Raw genomic sequence first — 22,874 nt, forward strand, 5'->3', positions numbered from 1 at the left:
GGACTTCAAGAGACAGGAGGATTTATTGACTCAGTTAAATTGGAAGCAGGCAATAACAAATAAAATTATCGTCCCGTGGGCACACATCATGTTATTATTGTCGAAAGAATGAAAATAAACTTACTAATTTCAACAAAAAGTATGAGTCTGTACATTTTACTGATTGTTTCATACGAATTGATCAAGAGTAGACTTGACTCCTAAAATGCTCGTAAGGGCTAGTTCAATTGAGCGTTTTTGTCAAGCTTATTATTTTTAGGGAATATCGTCGTAAAATACTTATTATTCCACCATTATTGTGGTTATGGGCATTTAGCATTTTATGTTGATTTGTGAAATTGCACGTTATTATGCGTACATCATCAACCAATTGAAATAAGTGTTGGCAGAATCGGGATTTGGAAGACTTGAAGATTCGATCCCTAGACGGATTCAAAAGATTTGAATCCCATTTGACGGATTCTAAAGATTCGAATTGCATATGCAGGATTCTAAAAAATTGATTAAATTAAAAGAGCTATTCCGAGATCCGAACGTTCGAGATTTACGTTCGAGATTCGATATTCGGCATTACCAAATTCGAATTCGAGATTTATCAAGGTGTATGCAAAAGTGTATAAAGGGTTACCGCTCAATTGTTTGAATAAACCTTTGGTGATGTTCGATAATTTGATTTGATTGTTATTATTATTTTTGGAGCGGTGATTGATACATGCGTACCATTAAAAAGAAGATAATATCATTTTACATAGATTTTATCACGAAACCCTACTAATAACAAACGATTTTTCCACATTCAACGCCAAAATCTGTGTTGACCATTTGATTTTGACAACTGCCGAACAGCTATGTCGACTTTGTCGACTCGATTCGAATGTTAGAATACCGAAAAAATCTCGATTCGAGACCGTTTCGAAACGGATCTCGGAATAGCCCTGTAAAGCTGGCCGTAAACGTTGCGAACTTGTTCGCGCGAACAATTTGACAACCAGGCATTGCCTATGTTAAGGAATGGAAAGGAAGATATCCTCTTATATCTTCCTTTCCATTCCTTAACATAGGCAATGCCTGGTTGTCAAATTGTTCGCACGAACAAGTTCGCAACGTTTACGGCCAGCTTAAGACTCGATATAATTCGGTTCTGACTTGAACCAAAACTATTAGAATTTGATGTGACTCGATCTAGATACTATGATATCCTCTACTTCCAATGGTACACACTAACTTGGTAAGCTTCCATCGCGATCCGTTCGCGTCTCCCGTACGCCTACCACGATGGGTCCCCACACGCACAATTATATTCACCCACACCAATACCCACTTCATTCTACCTGCCACAGACACGAGGTAAAGGTTTTAGATAAAGGTTTTTGATAAAGGTTTTTGCACGATTTAACTTCCCAAGGAGAACCCTGCTGCACTTGCCTACCAAAGGTATCCATGCCTACCTAAAAGAACCTTGCCAAGTGTATTTTTGGTAGGCATGGACACCTCATAACCTACCAATAATTTGTTTTGGGAGGCACCGCAGTGGAAAGAGGTACTGGCTGTCAAACCTTTGTTTGTTTACTGTTTACTGTGCAAGTCTGGCCAACTAGCTGCGAGTTAAGAATAACGCTTTCGCGGGTTTGGGTGTCGGAATCGGAGTGAAGTTTATTAAACAATGTGTTAAACAACATCATGAAACATGGTAGGAAAAGGGCAGGAAAGGAAACAGGATGAGACGATGACCCTTAGCGACAGGCGCCGAAACTGCAACTCAGTGTTAATAGTTGGTCGGTGTCGGTTGGACATCACGGCGATCATCGGTTGTTACCGGGTGTAACATAGCATCGGTGGCCCGTGTCCGATAGCAGCGCTTGGATCGACCGACTCGGGGTGGTTAACTCGCACCAGACAGTAAGTACGTGTGTAAGAACCCACAGCAGAGAGTTCTTACTGATGATGATTTGTCCGCACTTTTCACACATTTCAGTGTCTCGACAAGGAGGAAGAAGCGGCTTGAAATAAACATGAATGCATTCTACGTGTTTTCAATGGGCATGACGGAGTGGTGCTGCACATCGTACATCGAAGGAGCCTGCTACGATCCGTGGTCGCTGTTTGCCAGCACGAACCAGAGGAGGCGTCGGACGATTTCTGAACATTTCCCCTGATTGCCTTCCGAACCGGACGATATGTATATTATATTATCGTTGTATCAAAATAATAAAACAATCAAAAATATGTTCCTCCATGAAAATAATTATTTTGGGAAAGAAAAGATATCCTGAACCCAGCTCATATAATCTACTACGAATGGGTATACGTTTTTTACGCGTATAGCCAGAAATAGGTGTTATAAACACGTTGCACAGTCACGTTGTCAAAACAGTTCTCTTTTGCGGTGTCCCGCAAGTATCAAGAGAATTGTTTTACCCTTCTTTTCAGAAGTGTTTTACATCCAAAATTGCATAGGAAATCTGCTGCAAAAGAAGGTGTAAAACACTTCTGAAAAGAAGAGCGATCAGGTCTCAAGAGAATTCTTTTACATCAAAATGACGCCAAAATTTCTCGTTGGGTTAGGTTCAAAACACATTCATGAAGCTATTTTAACAAAGAAATACAGTAGAACGGATACGAATACGGAGTGATAATGATTCAGATATATCAGGTCTTGATATAGATTTTTACTGGATTTTGTATAAAACTATCATTCTAAATTGATAATCTTCTTTAGGCAGTGTTGCATACAAAAATCACTGTGCGCTATTTTCAATACTTGCGAAGCACAACGTTTCCATACGTTAGTTGGTTTTCAAGATGAACAGAACTAATTACACCGTTGAAGCTCACTTCGGAAATGTGTGGCATGCTTTTTTTTCAGATAAGGCAAGATGTGAAGGGGATTCAGATTAGAAAAAAACGATTTCCAGACCGGCATTGATTGGTTTACATCGTTTAGCCACTGTTTGATGGATTGAGATTCGGATTTGGAGATTCGATGTACCCACCACTAGAACGAAGCAGCATTTACGGCATAACCGGTTCGCTGGAACAGACCCCGGTGATTTACGATTTATGACCTTATTATGACCTTGAAGAACCGTTTCGGATAACCGTTTCGGAGAACCGGTTTTGACCGGTTCGGGCCGACCAATCACAGGCCTCCGTTTAATGTGTCCGTTGAACAGTTCTAAAATGCTTGCGGAATTAAAATTTGTAAATGTTTAAATGAAATCAAGACAAATTTCGAGCATTTTGCAAATTTTGTGTCAAAGATGAAACATAAATGTTTAAATAGGAGGATCTTATTGGTTTTTCGAAAAATAACCTCAGATCGTTGACTGGTATTCCGTGAATCGAAATAGTATAGAGAAATAGCAGGTAGAGCTTTCCTGCGAAATGCAGACAGGACCTGAACGTTGATTTATTCTCAGCATTCGGATTACGTAAGCTTCGTCGGGGCCAGGAAGGCGTTCATTTGGGATCGTTGTTATTGTTATTTCTTGTGCGTGGGACAGCACATGCTAATGTGATGACATACCAAATTGAGTACAACATTTTGCAGCCCAGGTCCCGCGGTCCCTTTAGAACCATAATTCAGTCTGTCCATTTTCCTAAGTGAGTTTTACAATCGCACTGGCGGGATCTCCTAAAGGAATGGATATTTTTTTAATGTTTATTTTTAGATCATTGCTTCAGCTCATACGCGTTATGAATTTCCAGGGGTCATTTCTGCTCTGTGATCGACAGAAGGTTATCATTAAAATATATTACCCTATATCTAACAATTGGGAATATATATGTACTGTGAGGTTAAATGCAAAAACACGCGAACCTGTCGAACTAACCTAGTTGAAGTTTTTGAAATGATTGTTACGTTCTTCGTTCGAATAAAAAATTCAAATAACACGTTGACTGCCATGCGTTTTTAGCACAATATTTTAGCACAATGTTTTATTATAAAATTTGCTTAAAACATTTGTTAAACCAACAAATTTTGAAGGCTAAGCAAAAACTTAGCTTCCCAAAGAATTGATATTTAACATTACTATAATTTTTATGTTGCATTTTCATTTATTTATGGGCCAAAAACTTTTTATAACTGATTTCTGCCGTCATCCACTTTTGGGTGACATGGCAGTTAACGTGCTAAAGCATATTATGCACATTTTCGACTATTTGATACTTACAAGTACATTATTCAATTTTCGTTATTAAATTGCACTGCCCGTACTCGCATATGAGTCCCATTTGCTAAATCACCATTTTGAGAAAATAACGGTTGAACATTTTTACATTAGCAAAACATGCTGTTATTAGTGATACAAAATACATGATTGGTTGATCACAACTATTGTATTGTAACATAAACATTTCGCTGAGAATGACATTTTATATAAAATACACGTTTTTAATATTAAAATGGTGAAAATAAACTAGATGGGACACGATATGTGGGTACTTTCGAAAGCGAAAGCAAAAGTACTCGCATATCAGTCCCATCTTATAGCATACTTTGTTTACCTTGCTCGTCAAAACGTCGATGTTCGGGTTTTCATTCCATACGGATATTTGCACTTTATCAGTGTATAATTCGTTAAAAACAATTGAATTACAACCATTTGTTGATTATTTTAATTACTTTATATTACAAAATTGTTGAAGTTTCAATAACTAGGACTTTTCTTTAATTTAAGCAAAGTAATATTATATGGGACTGTTATGCGGGTACTTTCAATATGGGACGCAGTCAATTGGGTATTTTTTTCACATTAGCATGCACTAAATGGCCACTTTGAGAGTTTTTTGGAAAATATATTGAAAATGAACATTAGTCATGGGGCTAACTCAAAAGTGATGAAAAGTCAAATGGGACTGATATGCGAGTATGGGCAGTGCACCTCATACCAATATTTTTAGAAACAGTAATTATAATTCGTTGTTATAAATCGTTTATGACTATATGAAGTCCCAATGTCAACAAAACTCTAATCTACGAAATCTTTGAAATAACATCATTATTGCAAACATTATCATTTGTATGTATTGCTCGTATGCGTTATCAATCCAATTGTTAATTAATATAATTCTTTTATTTCAAATTGCATTTCGATTTGGTATTACGACATTATGACTAGTGTTGGGTCGTGTGCTACTGTACTACCTAACACACACAGCACAGTAAAGTGTGGCACCACACACGACACAGAAAAAATTGTTGTACCACAGTAAAATTTTAACAAATAATACAGTCATAACGTTATACCAATAATTTGTATGAACCGTTCTTTGGTTTCTTGGTGTACCAATTCCATAACTACCATAGGATAGGAAATAAATTGTCCAGTCTTTGAAATTTTGAACATCGTTATTACATAATCCAAACATTATTATTTGTATAAAAAACTGCCACCATACGAAAAAAGGCTACAATTGAAGCGCGATAAGCACAAATATACTTGAAATAAAAACGACAAGAATCTAAAATTCCAAAAGCAGGATTTTCGAATAGATCAGCTTTTAACAACTAATAATGTTTTATAAGGAACACATTTTAAACACTGGTTCTAATTGATTATGAATTATATATTAAGGTTAAGCTACAGCCCTTATCGAGCATGCATAATATCAAGCAAAATTATGCACTTTATCCGTGTTGTTCCGTAGAAACTGTGTACTAATTTTGTATTGTTCAATTCTAATATACTTTTGCATCCTTTTGTGATTTTTTTACGCGCAGAGTTACTCTGCTCTCGCGCACACACTTTTTGAATCGAACATTATGACCACACTGACCATTATGAATCAAACAGGTGTTGCTGAATAAATAGAGACGTTGTATGACTGTTTACTGTCCTACCACAAATACACAGCACAGTAAATTGGATGTGGTACCACAGTACGGCACATCGAAAAGTGTTAATTGACCCAACACTAATTATGACAGAGAAAACATCACATAGATATATCCATATCGCGATAGAAGGAAAATAGCACAGCATCTATACTTTGTTTTATAAAAAAATCTGAAATATTTTAACAAAGATTTGCTTGGTTTGGAAGGCGATGAAAACTATACTAAAACATGTTCTACGTAAGTGCAATCCCTGTGTAATTATGTAGTACATAAAAATACAAAAACAGGTGCCTAATTGAATAAATTTTTCTTTAATTCTTCAAAGACTACCTATAATATTGAAAATCTTTGTTTGACTAAAGTCTGTACCTATTAGAATACTTATTTTTTGGCATGTTTTTGAAGCATAATCTATTGAATTTTTTTTGTTGATTATTGCCATTCCTGATTATGGCATGTTTAACTTAATTTGTAATTGATTCATGTTTCTTTTTTAACTTTATTAACAATCGGTATTTTAGTTCTGAACTGCCGAAAACTGCATGAACTGAAAGTGAATTACATAAATTCCCACTCCCAGTTGACCTGCCTTATCACACTATTATGTCAAACAGCGTGCCAAAACTAAATGTCGACAGTACAATAACTACGGCATCTCGCCATTGGTGGCCAGTGTAATAAGGCAAAACGCTACATTAAAGTTAACTAATGAACATACAAACAAAACTCTATGTTTTAATGCCGTTGATGAATCCTCTAACGTGAAGCAAACAATATTGTCGGTTCCACAGTTCCATCGCATATGTTTCCCTCGAAAGGGATTTCTACCTTTTATACGGTATCATAATGTTCCCAACCTTTCCTTATCGTTATCCCCGACATTTAGTTTTTAACAGACTTTATTTGTTTACTGCTCTTCAATAAAGTATGCAACCCAAAGTGATTTATTTGGTTCTTTCCCAAACCTCGCTTCTTTCTGCTGTGTTTTAGAACAATAGGCAAACCAGTAGTGCTTTCAACTGATCGATATTGTATGCGTTGGTATATATGCAAAGAAGTTGGAAGAGAAATCCTGCGACCAAGGTTAAACAAACTTCCCCTCATTATCGTAATGGAATAACTTTATTGTATATTCTGTACAATAAATTCACGAAGGATGCATATAAATTGTGTTTCATTTCAGCCAATTGTCGGCTTGATTATTGGCTCTTTTGTGTTCCGCAAACTTTGTGCTATACTACTTTGGATAGAGACCGCTTGGCAAAGGCGAATGAATAATAAGTCGTTTAGTGGCCAACATTATCCGATGTCTGGTTCAGCAAGAGTCCACAGGTATCGCTCATATAGCTCATCACCTTCACTTGCCACATTAACAATTTACTAGTCTCTTATGACCAAGAAAAGCTATGGTCTTCACAAAAGGATATTTTGCACGAAGCACGGAAAGACATTCATATGGCGATACATTGTATTTGCAATGCGACCACCTTAGTTGTATCCAATATGTACAGTTTGGAAATAAGCGGAAAAAGGGTCTTTTTCATCAACGCAAAGTTGGCATTGGTCGATCGTTGTTTTTCGACTGGTGTTTTCATCAGCACCCTAAATGTACCATGAAGTGGTTTAAGTGACTTAAGCACATTATACAATGCCAGTACACCAAGACGTACCAAGTGAGGTTTGTATCGATGTCCTACTGGAGACAGTAGTCACAAAGTGAGATGATTTTTTTCACGATAGATTATTGGTCTTGTTTCATATTGTTCAAATAACCCATTTTGTCCTCGATTGCTTCGCTAAACTACATAGTTATAGTTCTTTCAGCTGCCATTGAACTTTATAGCACAATGCTGTCTTCAGCGGGCTTGATGTGAGGGACAACTGGTGAATCTCTGGCATCGAATCATGTTGCTACCACATCATCCACCTATTTAAAGACTCTAATAGATCGATTTAAGGATAATAGACGAAGAAAACGTTTTATTTGAACAATTTTGACGTCTCAACATACTTCATATCCAAATCACAGTTCCATCATCATGTACACCTTTTGAAAGCCAGGTTTTTTAAGTAATTGAACCTAGCAAAGTGTTCCTGTGAGCAATTACCCAGATAATGTTGAAACTGACGTACCTTCTAAGAGTGTCAAGTAATTTCTAGACATGTTTTGGAATTCTTTGTAAGGATTCATTCTTAGTCTTCGAGCTATTCCTCGTTCGTTGACTGACTATAAAAATCAATTTCATCTTCTGTTGGTAAGGTTTATGTGTGTTCCTTTATTTTTCACTTTTTCACCTCTGTCAGTATTGTAGATCGTGACCATTCGACCGTTAGTTCAAGTCCCCGTAAAAACTTTGTGTTGCAAAACATATCGATATCCTTGGTACAAATTGGGATAGCCATTTAGGTCAAAAATAACATGCCAGAGTTATTAATTTATAGACAGTCCAGGCTCCTAGATGGACGTTATTTGACACATTCAAAGTCAAGTTATGCTTAGTAAAGACGAAGGTGTATGCTCATTTTTGCGTTGCTAAAACCTGCCTGTTTTTACAAATATTTTTTTTAGAGAAAAAAGGAACTAGTAGTAAAACTGTAATTTGTACATTTCATTTGTTCAATAAATAAGCAACAATATTTAATTTAGAAGACTGCATTTTGTCAATGAGTCCTTGAGTTATAATACAAAAAGCAATTCTCCTTTAGTTGTATGCTCAATTTTGCGGAATACTTTATATCCTCTGATAAGATACGCCACAATTCAAATGACGTTAAACAAAAATGCACCTTTCTTAGAATTGATAGCAAAATAAAAAGAACTGAATTAGAACTTGATTAAGCAATCATTACAGTAGGATTGAAAGAACGAAACCCTTGTTCGGAGACGAAAAGATAAAGTCATATCTGTGGACGTGTGAGCGACAGTTCAAGACAAAAGGACACCAAATCAGCTATGAAGGACATTCTTTCATACTCCAGCTATACGTGGCTCCATTGCTATCCTTTCCAGGAAGGGGACGCTCATGTACTAGCAACAGCTGAACATCAGAGCTTGAGAGCATAGTTCCCAAAAAACAGCAGACATGCGCATGCGTCGTAATCCACTACCAAAGCGGAGCAGTTGTGTTGGTGCCAACTGACACCGATTTGATAAGAAACCACATATTTACGACACGCTTCGTTTTTCTGTAGTTGCCTCCTTATAGGCCTACCATATCATTGCAAATGATGCTCCATGTTTTCCACAGCTCCTCGAGCCATTCCGAGTCGTCCAGAACCAATTCTATTTCGATTGTTGCACGAAATGGCTACAGAATCATGGTGATGCGTTTTACCTACAGCAAAAAAGTGGTCATTTATTCCTAAGAAATATCCTACCACCAAGAGCACGGCTGTGCCCGGATTTCATCGATATTAATTTTGCGTTTAACCGCTCTCGATTCTCGAAAAGAAAACGTACGTTCTAGGGTGCTTCATATGCGTCCAACCAACAAACTCCGGAGGAGGGGTGCTATTTTTATGCCCAATGATTTCCTCGAAAATTATGGCCTACCCGAACCCACAATATGGCTGTCATACATCATAAGCTGGGAGTGTTTTACGCGGAAGATTATTTTTTCCACCACCAACAAGGTGACGGTGAGAATCAGGCAAATTTTAACGGCTTCATTGCTAGCGACCGGTTTCTTAAGATGGCGAGCACCAGCTTCAGCGGGTCCGATGAAAGGGATTTCTAAAAACGGAAACGTCTTTCACGCTTCCCGAAGCGAACCGAACGGAGTAGCCTTTCACGGCCACGAAACCGCACTAATGTGTCTTTTGACAGCCATATTGGATCTTCGGCGCGAAAGTCCTTCCAGTTCCAGTACAAGGGATGGGATGCGCAAGGAGCGCAATGATTCGCCATGGCCCGGGACTCCATGGACCACGCTACCGCTGTTTTCGTCCTACTACTGATGCTGTTGCTGCTGCTGGTTGTTTTTGTGTGTTTACACCAACCACTGTTGTTGTTTATTGTGCGCTTTTCCATACACTCTTGCTGCGCCGCTCTCCGGGCTTCGGTTCTCAGTGTCTTTTTGTCTTTTTTCTTCACCTTTTCCACCTACCTGGGATAGCTCTCCCAGCGAGTCCCCGTTCGTTTCTTCCTCCGCGCCTCGCATATTGTGGAGCAATTTCGCCTCCGGTTGACATGTATTGCTTAACCTTTCGGTAGCCATATAACTTAATTTTCATGCGGGTTCCGAAGGGACTAAACACCTACTGAGCATAACGAAATCTTATTAACACCGCTCACCACCCGCTCCGACCCGGCTGTCCTAGGGTGGGTTGGAAGGATACGTGAAGGCGTTCAAAGGATCGGCAAAGAGAAGCAGCGAAGAAGGATACGGGGATGTCCCGGGCCGGAGAAAATAAGCAAACAATCCGGTGGGCCCGGTACCCGGACAAAGAGGCGAGGCAGAAGGTGACGGCGGTGGTTGGAACTAATTAAGCTGTATAAACATAAAAATATCATCCCAATACCGTACTCGACAAGGTCGTCGTCGTCGTTGTCGATTGAAATTTAACTACACTCCCGCTTTTTACGAACCGATGGGGTCGGTTATGCGCTGCTACATAACCATAACGCTTGCCCCGCTCGACCTATGCTAGGATTTTTTTTCATCGCAAAATCCGGTTGCCCAAGAAGGCTCCTTTCAGCTCCGCCGAGCCTTTTCGAGGCTTGGGTGAAATAAAGAATATTGAAGGCCCGTACACGGAGATGGTTATGGTCGCTTTCCATCGCTTTCCCTGGCTGCTGGTTGGTCCTTACACCGGACGAACCCTTCCACCGTGTCTCCGCTCGGTCCCGGCTTGACTCTCATTACGGGGCTCTTTCTTACGAGAAAAGGAAGGACAATTATATCAAGCATTTGCCAGTAATTTGCTCTGTTTGGCGCGGTAAAAGGGGCACATTACACTTTTACTACTGTACCCTTTTCCATGCGAATGCAAAACAGGGTCGGTTTGAATGGAGCCCGGAGAAACACGAGGAAAATTGCCCTCGGGGAGAGGGAAGAAGGACGCAAAGAAACGTACAACTGCCTAATGATTTCGTATACCTCAATTGCCAAACCTTTGCCCCCGTTGTAAATGGGTTCTGCCACGGCAAAGACCCATCGGCCCATCGATGCATCGATGTTTTGCGTTGAATTGTTTTCCATGCCCCTAACAATGAAAAACGGAGTCTTCGATGAGTTTCTTATCGTGCGCAAGTATTGTTTCGGTAAATTGGAAATAAGAAATAAACATAAAATTACTGAGCACTCATGTAGAGTCTTGCCTAATATTGCAAATTAAACGCCTGTCTGTATCTATTTTACTTTGATAAAAGAGCCTTGCGTGTGAAACGATTTCAATTTTTTCAAATGTATTTCACTTGGTGCAGGTAACATAATTTGGTCGAATCACATTTAAAAATACTGTTCAAGAGTTTCTTGTGCTCTCTAACTATATTTTTTTCATTGATTTCTATGACAGAAGCTTCTGGTCAATTTACGTATCAACTAAATCGTTAATTTGACTGAAACTAAAGTGTTCGACGAAACCGGAACCGGGAAATAAGAGACTACGAAATAAAACAACTCTTGGAGCTTGAGTAGCTCGAATTTATCTTGTAATGAACTAACATCAACATCAGACATCTAGGATGAACGCGGAATTGAAAATATTTAAAGAAAGTTAAACACGTCCGCGAAGAAATACGACTTAGTGGTCGATAAACGTGTACAGTATAAACTTTCGTGGAGATGTCAGTTTACATGAGAAATCCTCATTAGAGTTTTCATTTTCTGAAAAACAAAATAAAATCGATATACAATGTTGTTTTTGGCCAAGTGCAGAATGCACAAACAAACCTTTAATAGTAAGATTTTAAACTATTATGTGCCATTTATAAACCAAATTCAATCTCGGACAGACAAATATCCTGCAACGGATGGTTTGAGCTAAAAAGATCTTTAATGAGCTGATGGTTCGGTAAAGTTTTACCCTGGCTATGCTATCGTAGGCGCTACTCTGCACTCAATGAAGAAATTGAATTGATTCGTTTGAAGTTCGGCTATCAACTCTAATCACTGCGACAAAGAAAAATTTTTATTTTTCTGTTTTGAAAATTTCCTATGATAAGTTCTAACTATAGAAGGCGTAGCGAACTAGTCGTTCTAAAATACAGGGTTAATATATGGTAAGTGCTATATAGGAAAGCAACGCCTTGCATTTTTTAAAAGAACAAATTTCATGTGTCTATGGCTTTTTTTATGGGTTGATTTTATTTGACAATCTTTTTGACATTTTTCCTCATTGGAAACAAGCTACAATAGCAATTTCTCATTAAAAAACTGACTACACCGGTTGAAATATAGAAACACATGTTCGGCTTTGTGCCCTTTTCTCGGTTGAAAAATATAACTGTATAACAAGGTGGAGATTTGTTGTTTTGCATGAAATGTAAATTGTTATGAATTTATTATTGCTGACATTAAGAATATATTTCAAATGACACAATTGATTAGTATTAGCTGGTAAATAATCGCGGATCGAATGCTGATTGGTTTACTCATGTAGCTTGTTGAAGGATTACCGGTATATTATTCGACTGTCGTGGGCTCGAGCTCTCTGATTTAAAAAAAGTTGTATTCTAGATTTGGACCATAAAAGAAAACTATTGTAATAATCTATTGTATAGCTCGGTGGATAGACCAAGTGGAGCAGAACCTACGAGACAACGGGGATGGAAAGCTACAGCCATGGACCGAATTTTCTAGCGAACGATTTGTGACAACGAGCTGGCAGCAGGACAGGCGCAACTAAGAGCGGGCCAGATAAGAAGAAGAAGAAGAGGAATCTTTTGATCATGAAAGTGTTTCTGATATCTAGTCATGCTTATGTGAGTAGTCGATGAGTTGAGTATATCCGATCGATGAGTTGAGTTTGGTAATTTGCAAAATCATGATTCTTGCTATCATGATTTGAAAATGCAGGTTGATAAGCAGAGTATGCCATAAAATGCCCTCTGTTTCTTGCTCATCCCGTGGAAGAGTTTTAACGTCTCACCTGTCTGCCAGCCCCGCCGTGGCCCTCACCGATCGGTTTACAAACACGGCCGGGCTTAGGACCCATCAAATTGGTCACGGTTTTTCCGCGGCCGTACCTAGGAAGCGCTCTCCGGGGCCAGCGAGGAAAGCTTCTAACGACTCTCCAAATGACGATCGTGTTCGAGCCCGAGCCCCTGCTACCTACCGGAAGCCTACCCGGGCTGCTACCCCGCCGGCCCAAAATTCGACATTCTCCGACCCACCCTTAAAGGATCCGCTCGAACCATAATGGTGGGCTGTGACCAATAAAATGACATATTTGTTTTAGCCATTGTTGGCCGATTATCGAAAGCAACCGTGTGCTCGAAATGTGCTCGTCTGGAGGAAGGCCGGGTTCGTCCCATATTTGTTTTTCTTAATTTCTTTTTTTACGAGTCCGAGGTTTATCGTTTGGGCATTCCGATATTTGGATGGCTGGAAACTAGTTTAGTTTTCGCACTTACCCCGGCATAGGGTGTAATCGGATAAATGTTCTCTGCCCGGCTCCTTTACCCAACCGATCGCGGCTGCCGGAGTCCCGTTTTATGATATTTGTTCAGTGGATTGCCGATGCACGATGCCCAGTGCGTTAGTCTACGGCGTTCCATTAACGCAGACCACTACCCCCGGGGAGAAAGAATGAAACGATGTAACGAATTATCGCGCATACAAACACAAACGAACACACGAATGGCTCATTACAGTGAACTAGTTGCGAGCGAATTGGGCCGTTACTTGACCTCCTCTGTGTGCAGCTACCGGGTGCCGTTTTTATATCAATTTTCTTCCCGTAATAATGTTCGATTATACAGCGCATAAACGCCATAATCAACCACGCTCAAAAACTTACCCAAAATCATAAATTTTGAGCGCATTTTAGCAGCGTCTGCGTCCGGCAGCTACGCCACCATCACCACCGAACCCGTGTAGAGATATCCTAAAAGCCCAACGCTAACGTTCGCCAAAGTTCCCATCTCCCATCCCACGGCTTAAAAGACGGTCCGGGCTGAGGACAAAGGTTATACAATGGCGTTGGGTCGTTTTGGAAGGAAATCGGGTCCCAACTTGCTCCGTTTAGCTGCAAAATCGTTGGTGAGGAAATTATCCGTGTCCCCTCCCATCCGACCCAACTCCCGGCCCCGACGAGGGCCATGCGCCGCAGCAGAATCCATGCTGTCGTCGTCGCCCTCGTTGTCGTCGTCGTCGTTGTCGTCGTTGGTATTATGCTTATATACGACCGTTTCACCGTTCGTTATCTGTATTTAACTTCTCTCGCCATCCTCCCCGGTCTCTCTATGTACGGCCGGCAGATTTATGTATCCAACCTCTATCTACAGCGGAACGGTGCACATAACCTCAAACCATCATGGCCGTTCCGAACCGGTGCACCCGGCGTGGGGGTGTTCGGACGGTAGGACTTTGTTATTAATTTTGCAAGCGTATCAAATTATTTGAGTATTCAAACGATTATACCCTATAAAAACGAACCAACACAACCAAACCGCTGTCGGTCGTGCTTGCGAATGCAAACGGAAGGTTAAAAAACTACAAACAATATACAGCAACAAACTACAACCATCAGCTCCAGCAACGGGGCTGAGTATCCAGTGGACCCCCGAACGGTATGTATAGAATGTTTTATCTTTTCCATTGGCACCGGATGCCGTGGAATTACACAGCCGGGTGGAGCGAAGAAGTAGGCGAACGAGAGCGAGCTCGCCTCGTAAAGCTTCACCTTCTTCCAACGCAGCCCGATGTCGAGCGTTATATCATATCATGCACTAATAATCGCAAAAGGATAATAATCCTTGCGGCAAACAAAACGCTCCAATCGCCCCTCGCAACCCCGGTCGCTACCCAAACTGCTCGCACCAAGCCGAGGACGTTCGCCATCATGGAGTGTTGTTCACCAGCTCATGCGATCTCCTTCTTTCACGTCCAGCCAGCGACGTTGTGAAGATAGGCCACACCGTTTCTTCCAATTATTTTCCCTGCGTGTTTACCTCTCGGCCACGAGCGAACCCGCCGTCATCTTGCTTTCCTTTCGACCTCGCTCTCTCGCGCTCACGCTGTTGCGTCCCTGCTGTGTGATCCCGTCGTCTCGCTTGCTCATACACACCGCTCGGCAACGCCCTCCGTGGTGTTGCTCGAGGAAACGCCTCTGATTCGTCGCTTTGCACGGTGCAGGATTTGCAGGAGATATAAAATCTGATGACCTTTTTCCGACACCAGCCAGTTCACCGCCGTGAGTCCGTGTGAGAGCACCGTTTTGTTAATTTGTGCCGACGACAAGAAATTCCACACCGACCGAACTCGTAGTGTACGCGAAAGAGAGAAGTATCGACGTGAGTGCTTTATTGAAAGTTGAAAAACGTTTGACAACAAGATACTGTTTGGTGGTTGAAGATTTGTAAGCGAAGTAGAGCACAGCGGCAGAAGTGAACAGACAGTATAAGAAGCTACTAGCTACAGTTAAATGGTGATACCGATTCGTGCATGTTGGAGTTTACACACGGAGCGAAAAGTGCAAAACTCACTACAGTCAGTGAAGCCAACTCCCGTCGTTAAGTTGGGAGTTTGTACTGGCAGGAAAGGTCTTTGGTGAAAACCACAGTTATCAGAAGAATACGATGCAAGGATTCCGGAACTACAGCATGGACGCGCTCGCGCAGCATCGTGACACCAGCGGCGGCCTCTCGGTGGATCTGCTGGCGGCGCATCAGTACAGCACAAAGGCGTCGCCTCCATTATCTCCACTCAGCGGTAGGTAGCGGAAGGCATAACACAAGGCCGAAAGTCCTTTACTTCCTTCCTTCCTTCCTTCCTTCCTTCCTTCTTTCCTTCCTGCCTTTGAACGCGCGGTCACACGGTCATTAGATTTGTAAACTAATTGAGCCGTACTGTTGTCGTTGTTCTTGCCGCGACAGAACTAAAGTGGCCCTAAGTGGGCCGGGAGCGGAACGTAAAAGTGGCCGTTGCCAAAGCCGGCTGGCAGGAAACACTCAGTGCTGCTCGTAATGTTGCGTAGCATGTGTTAGAAACCATGCGCCCGCTCGACCAAGACGCGCCCAGGAAAACCCACTTGAACCCGGCGCGAGTGGGGTCATCCGCGGCTGGGTCCGATCCGCTTTTCCGCTTCCCTTTCGCCCATCTGCCTTCCGTCTTCCGGGCGGAACTTCTGCCTTTCGTCTCGACATCTCAACGCCGCCATAAGTAGCGAGTGCTAAAACGACGTCTCCTCATTTCCTTGCAGACTGCACCAGCCCACCATCCTCCGATCACGGTGGCAACGGGAGCGGCCAGCAGCAGCCACCTCTGGACCCGTCCGTCCGTCGCTACCGCACCGCTTTCACCCGCGACCAGCTGGCGCGCCTCGAGAAGGAGTTCTACAAGGAAAACTACGTCTCCCGGCCGCGCCGGTGCGAGCTGGCCGCCCAGCTCAATCTGCCCGAGTCGACCATCAAGGTGAGTTCTCACGATTTCACTCCCCGCAACCACCGTGCCGAACCGCCCCCCACTTCCTACAGGGTTGGTGCCGGTCGCGATACATCTGTTGTTTCGAGCAATTATCGCATCGTAACTATTATAAAATTAATATAATTATCACCTGCCTTTGTGTGCGCGGGTCGTGCGAGATGCCGACGGTCCCAAGACGGCCCCAAGACGCTCCTGCCTTTGTCGGCCCATTTGACATAAAGGTCAATAAAAAGGTGCCACGATCGATGCGCGAACGTTCCCTTTGATGATCACTGACGATCACCATAATGGTCATGATGGCACATTTCACTGGATTCCACATTCCTTCCCATCTGCGACTTCGGTGTGGATGTGATTTTACGATACACACAAACACTACCGTCGATCGATCGCACCTCGAGAAAATATACTTGTTTTGTGCTCGCTACCGATCCTGGAGTTGGCCGGCGAAGTCGAGCAGCGATCGCGAGATGTTTATGGCAGCTACAAACGCCGATGTGTGGCTACCGAAGATAAATAATTGAGCCTTTTGTGCAAGCAACCGCCTCGCCGGCCGCATTCGGGATTCGGAAGCCGAAGCAAAGAAGCTGCTGAGTTTCGTCGACGACGACGAGGTGCTAAGTGTCTGTTTGGTACCGCCGCGGTTTATGCTTTCCTTTTTGTTTTCGGCTTTTATGTTTATTTCTCGAGCCTCCGAGTGTGCGGTGATTCATTTCGGGAGCTATTTTCTTTTCCCAGCGGGCGGAGGGAGGTTTCTAGTGAACCGTGGGTAACCATGTGTGTCAAATGTGTGTGCTGACTTCGTTCGATGCGTCACGCCACATTAGCATGCATGCCATCATACGCCACTGCCAGCATTGGTGGGCAATGAGTCAATTAGTAGCCACTTTGGATTCGCTAAATCATCTCTAAGGGAGGAAGATTATTCCTCCTTCAGTACGTTGTCAAAAGTATTAACGTTTCTAATTTTTCCTTCTTCTATTTTGCGCGCTAGGTTTGGTTCCAGAACCGACGGATGAAGGACAAACGGCAGCGAATCGCCGTCGCCTGGCCGTACGCCGCCGTCTACTCGGACCCGGCGTTCGCCGCCTCCATCCTCCAGGCCGCGGCCAACTCGGTCGGCATGCCGTACGGCTACCCGCCGGCCCCGATGCTCACCCAGATGCCGCTCGTTCCACCGCCGACCGTGCCCACCGGTGCCCACGCCTTCACAACGTACGGTTACCCGCGCTACGCACCCTACCCGATCCCGCAGCGGACCACCTCCCTGCCCAGCGCCGGAGCCGGTCCGAACCCTGCCTCCTATCCCGCCGCTAGCGCCATGCTGGGTACGGCCGGCTCCCTGCCGCCCTACGCACCGCTCGGCCTCCCGACCAAGGCCAGCACCCCGCCCCATGACGCCGGCCACCACCACCAGCAGGGCCAACCGCAGCACCACCAGCACCACCAACACCACCAGCACCAACACCACCAACACCAGCACCAGCACCAGCTGCAGCTGCAGCAGCAGGCCACCACTCGGAGTCCCGTCGCCTCGCCGCACTCGGCCCTCTCACTGAGCCCCGTGTCCGATCGGTCCAAGTTCGACACCTCCACGTCGACGTCCAACTCGAGCAACGCGAGCGTCAGCCCGGTCAAGTCGCTGAACGGGTCCACCAAGGGGCTGCTGCTGGCTGCGGCGGCAGTTGCGGCCGCCACCCACTCCACCAGCCCCTCCCAGCCGCACAGTCCGCAAACGACGGTGCTGCCGGTCACGCCGGAGAAGCCTAAGCTGTTCAAACCCTACAAATCGGAGGCATAACCGCGTCGGCGGAGACACGACACGGGCTCGTTTGTATCAAACGCGTGCCAGCGTTCGTAAGCCTTCGACTTCGCGTCGATTTAGTCGAATCTCGTCCCCATCCTGGGCAAAAGGCGGGGCCCTGTTTAGTTAATTACCTTATTTATTTCTATCATCACTAAAGCAGTGCGTGTACTGCGTGCTAACGCAACGTTCAACTGTACATACTCTTAGAAGATAAGGCTCGACAGGGGAAGCGGAGGGATAGTTGGAGAGAAGTAGTGTTAAATTGTAGTCCAAAACACATACACACACATACACACACACGAACACACACACCATCAAAACCCTAGGCATGTCAAACAAGACACAAAGAAAGGAGGACGCGAAAATCTAATAAACGCGAATCATTTTATACGGCAAAAACAAAGCACAAACCGTTTCCGTTCCGTTTGTTGTGTATCCGAAAAATGTTCCACGAAAGTGTTCGGAAGAGGTCAGAAAGAAAAAACAAAACCAAACCAACAGCACAAAAGAGAAAATCGGGAAAAAGGGCAACGAAGCGGCAGACTCATGCTGGGAGGGTTTACGATATCGTAAAACCTGCGACGACAACGGCAGATGAGCCACTCGAGAGATTGTATGTTCTGGCCGGCGGACGGATGCTCATTATTAGATTAACTCTCATAACAAATCGCTTTACCGGAGACCGTCCACTGTTCGTTGGAAGAGTTATGTAGAAGGGGTTGAAACGGTGCATTTTTTTTGAGCGAATTATCACTTGCATGTTTATAAGGATTGTCAAAAAAGAGGTTTTAATCGTCGAATCACCAACAACAGCGCTTAAACTTCGAGTAAGACACAATTTCACCACCTTTTTCCTCATGACTTCCTTCCGTAATGGAATGGTATGCACCATTCAATAGCAGTCATGTTTTCGCGTTTTTTAAATCCTCTATTCTTAATAACGCCCATCAAGTGCATATGGTATAGTTAATTTAACAAGAGACTAGCCATAAAGTTGTGCTAGTATTGTTTTACAGAGTCCTTATTTAAACTTCAATATAAATGTAATTTCATTTACTTCACTCCCTTTATTTCCCTCCCATAATTGTAGAAAATTGTTATCGCTATCAGACACTGATGAAAAGTAGAATCATACAAAAACAGTATCATGCCGCATGGAAAATGTGCCACTATCGTGAACTCATGGACACATGTTGTTGAAAAAGTATAAAAATTAACTCCTTTTCCCAGCACTTACTACCTATAAAATATGCAAACAATCGAAAATCTCTGTGATCATCTGATAATTCCGGTTGGATATAACATGGATTGCATGAATTACATTTGAAAACAATCATAATACTGTACCCCGAGTCGGATGCAGCGGATGTGGCAGACCGATTAATCTTACCCGGGCATAATATGTACTGATCCTACATGGACGGCTTCCCCTGCATAACGGTGTTGATTGCGCATGTAAATATGATCATGATGTTCCGGCAGTGGTACATAATCCGCTAATCGGAGGCTCGCTCGAAACTTAGCTTCTGCGGAGTACGTTTGTTCGATTTTCCGGCTGGAATCCTCCTGCTTAGACCTGCACGGCAACCTGTTACTGGACCAGGGGGCCGCTAATTCGGCGGGCTCCCGGGTGCATTGGCGTTTCTCCCAGCAGGAGATTTTATTGCCAGTTGTTAACAAGTGAACAATTTACACCCTTCTCCCTGCTTCCTAGCTTTGGTCGTAACTATCGAAGGATGAGCATATGCTTGGCTTAGAGCGGGATTTGAATGTGGCTTATGCTTGAAAACACGTTTTGTATCATGCACAATAAGAAAGGTAGTAATGCGAGGGAAGGGGTGGAAGGGGATGTGGGAGTGGAAAAAGAGAAATTATCTCTCACATGCATGCGATGTTAAAACAGCATCAAAACAAATCCCAATGTGTTCAATAGGTTTTTCGCACATAACTGTTCTTTGATAAAGAGGATTCAACTTTGTTACATTTTGGGTTTAGATCCTTTTTTCCTGAATGTTTTGTGTAGTTTATGGCAACAATTTTTCGGTTGTATCACATAGCACAATCTAGATTCGCCTTAGCGAGCCATACCGGAAAGTTATGAGAAAGGAATTTTTTAAATAAACTTTGGTTATAAAACTACCTAGTTTCGAGAACTAAAACCAAAACGGTTTTAATTAACATCTACAGCATGTAGTCTTAGTCCGAAACATATATTGCAAAAATAAATCTTGGTCTAAACAGGGGAAACGGTATACGGTCTTGGTAAACGGGAAAAAAACATCCTTTTTAAATTAGCTTCATATGTTCTTAAAGGATGCATTAAAATTTAATCACATTTTTTCGCAAAGACTTAAAAGCAGAGCGAATACATATAACACGCTTATTACTTGACTTAACAACCATTTTCGATCATGTGTGTCCTTAAAGGATTTGTTTAGTGCTACAATATCCAAAACCCTTTTGCAACAAAATTTTAAAATTGTGTCAACGGCAATGTAGTTTTTACTTTTTTCGTGTGTTCAAAAGAACTTCTCCGTTATTAAGGAGGACTGTAGTACTCTCTTTTAAGTTGAATGTTTTTCTAAAAAGTAACATACTTTGATACTTCACGAAGTGTATGATCGCCTCATGTTTTAATTATTTATTAATCTACACTATTTTGTGTTATGTGTGTTGTGTAACGAATCAATTTTCAGAGAGCACTACTTTCGATATTAACTTTAGTCTTTATTTTAAAATGGAAATTTGACCATAGCAAACACTTCTTCTTTCTTCTTCTTGGCGTAACGACCTTGTTGGTCATGCCTGCCCGTTAAGGGCTTACGAGACTTTTTACCCTATGTGTACGTGGATAGTCAGTCCTCTCGTACAGGGGAGGGTCCGGTCTCGGTTGGGATTCGAACCCACGCCGTCGAGGTGGTGAGCCCCGGCGCTCATGGGCCGATTTTCTAACCGGCGCTACCGCTCGGCTGTCGCGGACTACACTAAAGCAAACATTAAATTATGTATTATTTTCCCTAAACTCGATACATAATCGAAACTCCTTCGGCAATACCAGAAAGCAGATAGACATAGCAAAGCACCCCAATAAATTACAGCGCTTTTTTAATACTTCTCACGAAACCATCAAACATTGCCATCATTCGACTTATTGCTGTATTCACACCATAATTGATCTATCAATATCAATATATCTCGTCCGCAGTAAAGAATCATTTGGTTTTCATTCCACCCACGGGATTCCCAACCAGCAGCTCTGTCGGCGTGCTCCGTGAAAAGGCCGCGGACATCCGTAACACCAGTTTCCAGCGGGTGTGACATGGGAAAAGGACCACGCCACCGCTCTGGATTGCCACTTAACGCCACTCGAAAACTCGCGTTAATAGTTTTACATTAAAAACCGCCAAATTACCCACGCATCAAGCGGGAAAGTGGCCGTCTCGGTTCCGCTCCTTCACCCCCACAACGATATCGTGGGCTAAATTTAGTGAGTACTGGCTTTGTTTTGTTTTTATTTTTATATATTTTTTGAGAATTGTTCAAGAGGGTGTCGAAAGTTTTAATTCGGAGCAGATTTTTCCCAGTCAATCTCTGGCGTTCGTTTCAACGAACCACACAAACGGAAGAACGAAAGCGAAATACTTGCTTAAGTCCGCACTGGACAGTATTTCAACTCTCAAGATACGACATGACGGCAGAGGGCGACGATGAAAACCTTCAGCGCCGTGCTCACGAACCTCTCCTCTCGAAATCCCAGCCGTGTCTTATTTTCGCTCATACGTACTAAACACCGTTCTAAAAAAGTCCCTCAAGTCACGCACAAAGAAAAACCAAAAAATAATAAAAAATATCCCCCCGCCGTAATGCTGGAAGACCGTAGAGCCCTCATGCGCACTCTAAACGTCTTCCGGTTGGACGGCTCGTTTTCTCTAAGTTAACTCTAAGCTAATAGCATGTCGGCTCCTAGCTTCCTGTTAGGGGAAGATGCTCTTTTTGTATGTTGCAGAACGCCGATGAGTTCGTTTATTTGTTTGTGCGTTGGCTTTTACTTTGCTGAATTTATGCTCCGTGGATTGAAAAGTGCCGTTTGCAGGGGATTATTAATTTTAAAACTTAAGATATGACAAAATAATCACGCCTACCTACAATGAAAAATAATCAATTCCATGACGGATTTGTTTATACTGGAATTCCAAAAGGTTCTTTCCGTTCAATTAAAAATTAAAGTTCCACAGATTTATTTACTTATTAAATATTTGAATGAATTTCTAGCCTACAGAACAGTGCGCATGTTCGGGATCACCAAGCTGAATCACAGCACTTAACATGTTCACCCAGATTTCCCAAAATATCAATAATTCTGCCCATTGCGTTAGCTTTGAAGTTACCTAAATAAGAAATTTTTTTTTTTTAATATTAACAATTAATAAAATTAATTTTGAATGAAAATTGGCTCTTAATGGTTATTTCCATTAGTTTAAATAGAATTTGATTGCTTATTATACTAGGGTTTGAGTTTAGGTTCACTTATCGTATAAGGTGGATTATAATTGCCTATCAATATTAATATTTTTTTATTAAATGGTGAAAAGTAAAAGAGGTAATAATATTAAAGCTGTCAATCAAAAGGCAACTT

The 22,874-nt window shown here is 42.4% G+C and overlaps 1 protein-coding gene across 1 annotated transcript; it reads left to right on the top strand.

Moving 5' to 3' along the window:
- Positions 1 to 15,584: 15,584 nt before the first annotated feature.
- On the top strand, positions 15,585 to 18,232 carry LOC131292842 (segmentation protein even-skipped). The gene is made up of 4 exons (XM_058320939.1): positions 15,585 to 15,717; positions 16,208 to 16,419; positions 17,426 to 17,889; positions 17,956 to 18,232. The coding sequence occupies exons 1-4, from the start codon at positions 15,585 to 15,587 to the stop codon at positions 18,230 to 18,232; spliced, it is 1,086 nt and encodes a 361-aa protein (XP_058176922.1).
- The last annotated feature ends 4,642 nt before the right edge of the window (positions 18,233 to 22,874 follow it).

Source organism: Anopheles ziemanni, chromosome 2 (assembly GCF_943734765.1).
Source record: "Anopheles ziemanni chromosome 2, idAnoZiCoDA_A2_x.2, whole genome shotgun sequence".
In the NCBI taxonomy this organism is placed as follows: domain Eukaryota; kingdom Metazoa; phylum Arthropoda; class Insecta; order Diptera; family Culicidae; genus Anopheles; species Anopheles ziemanni.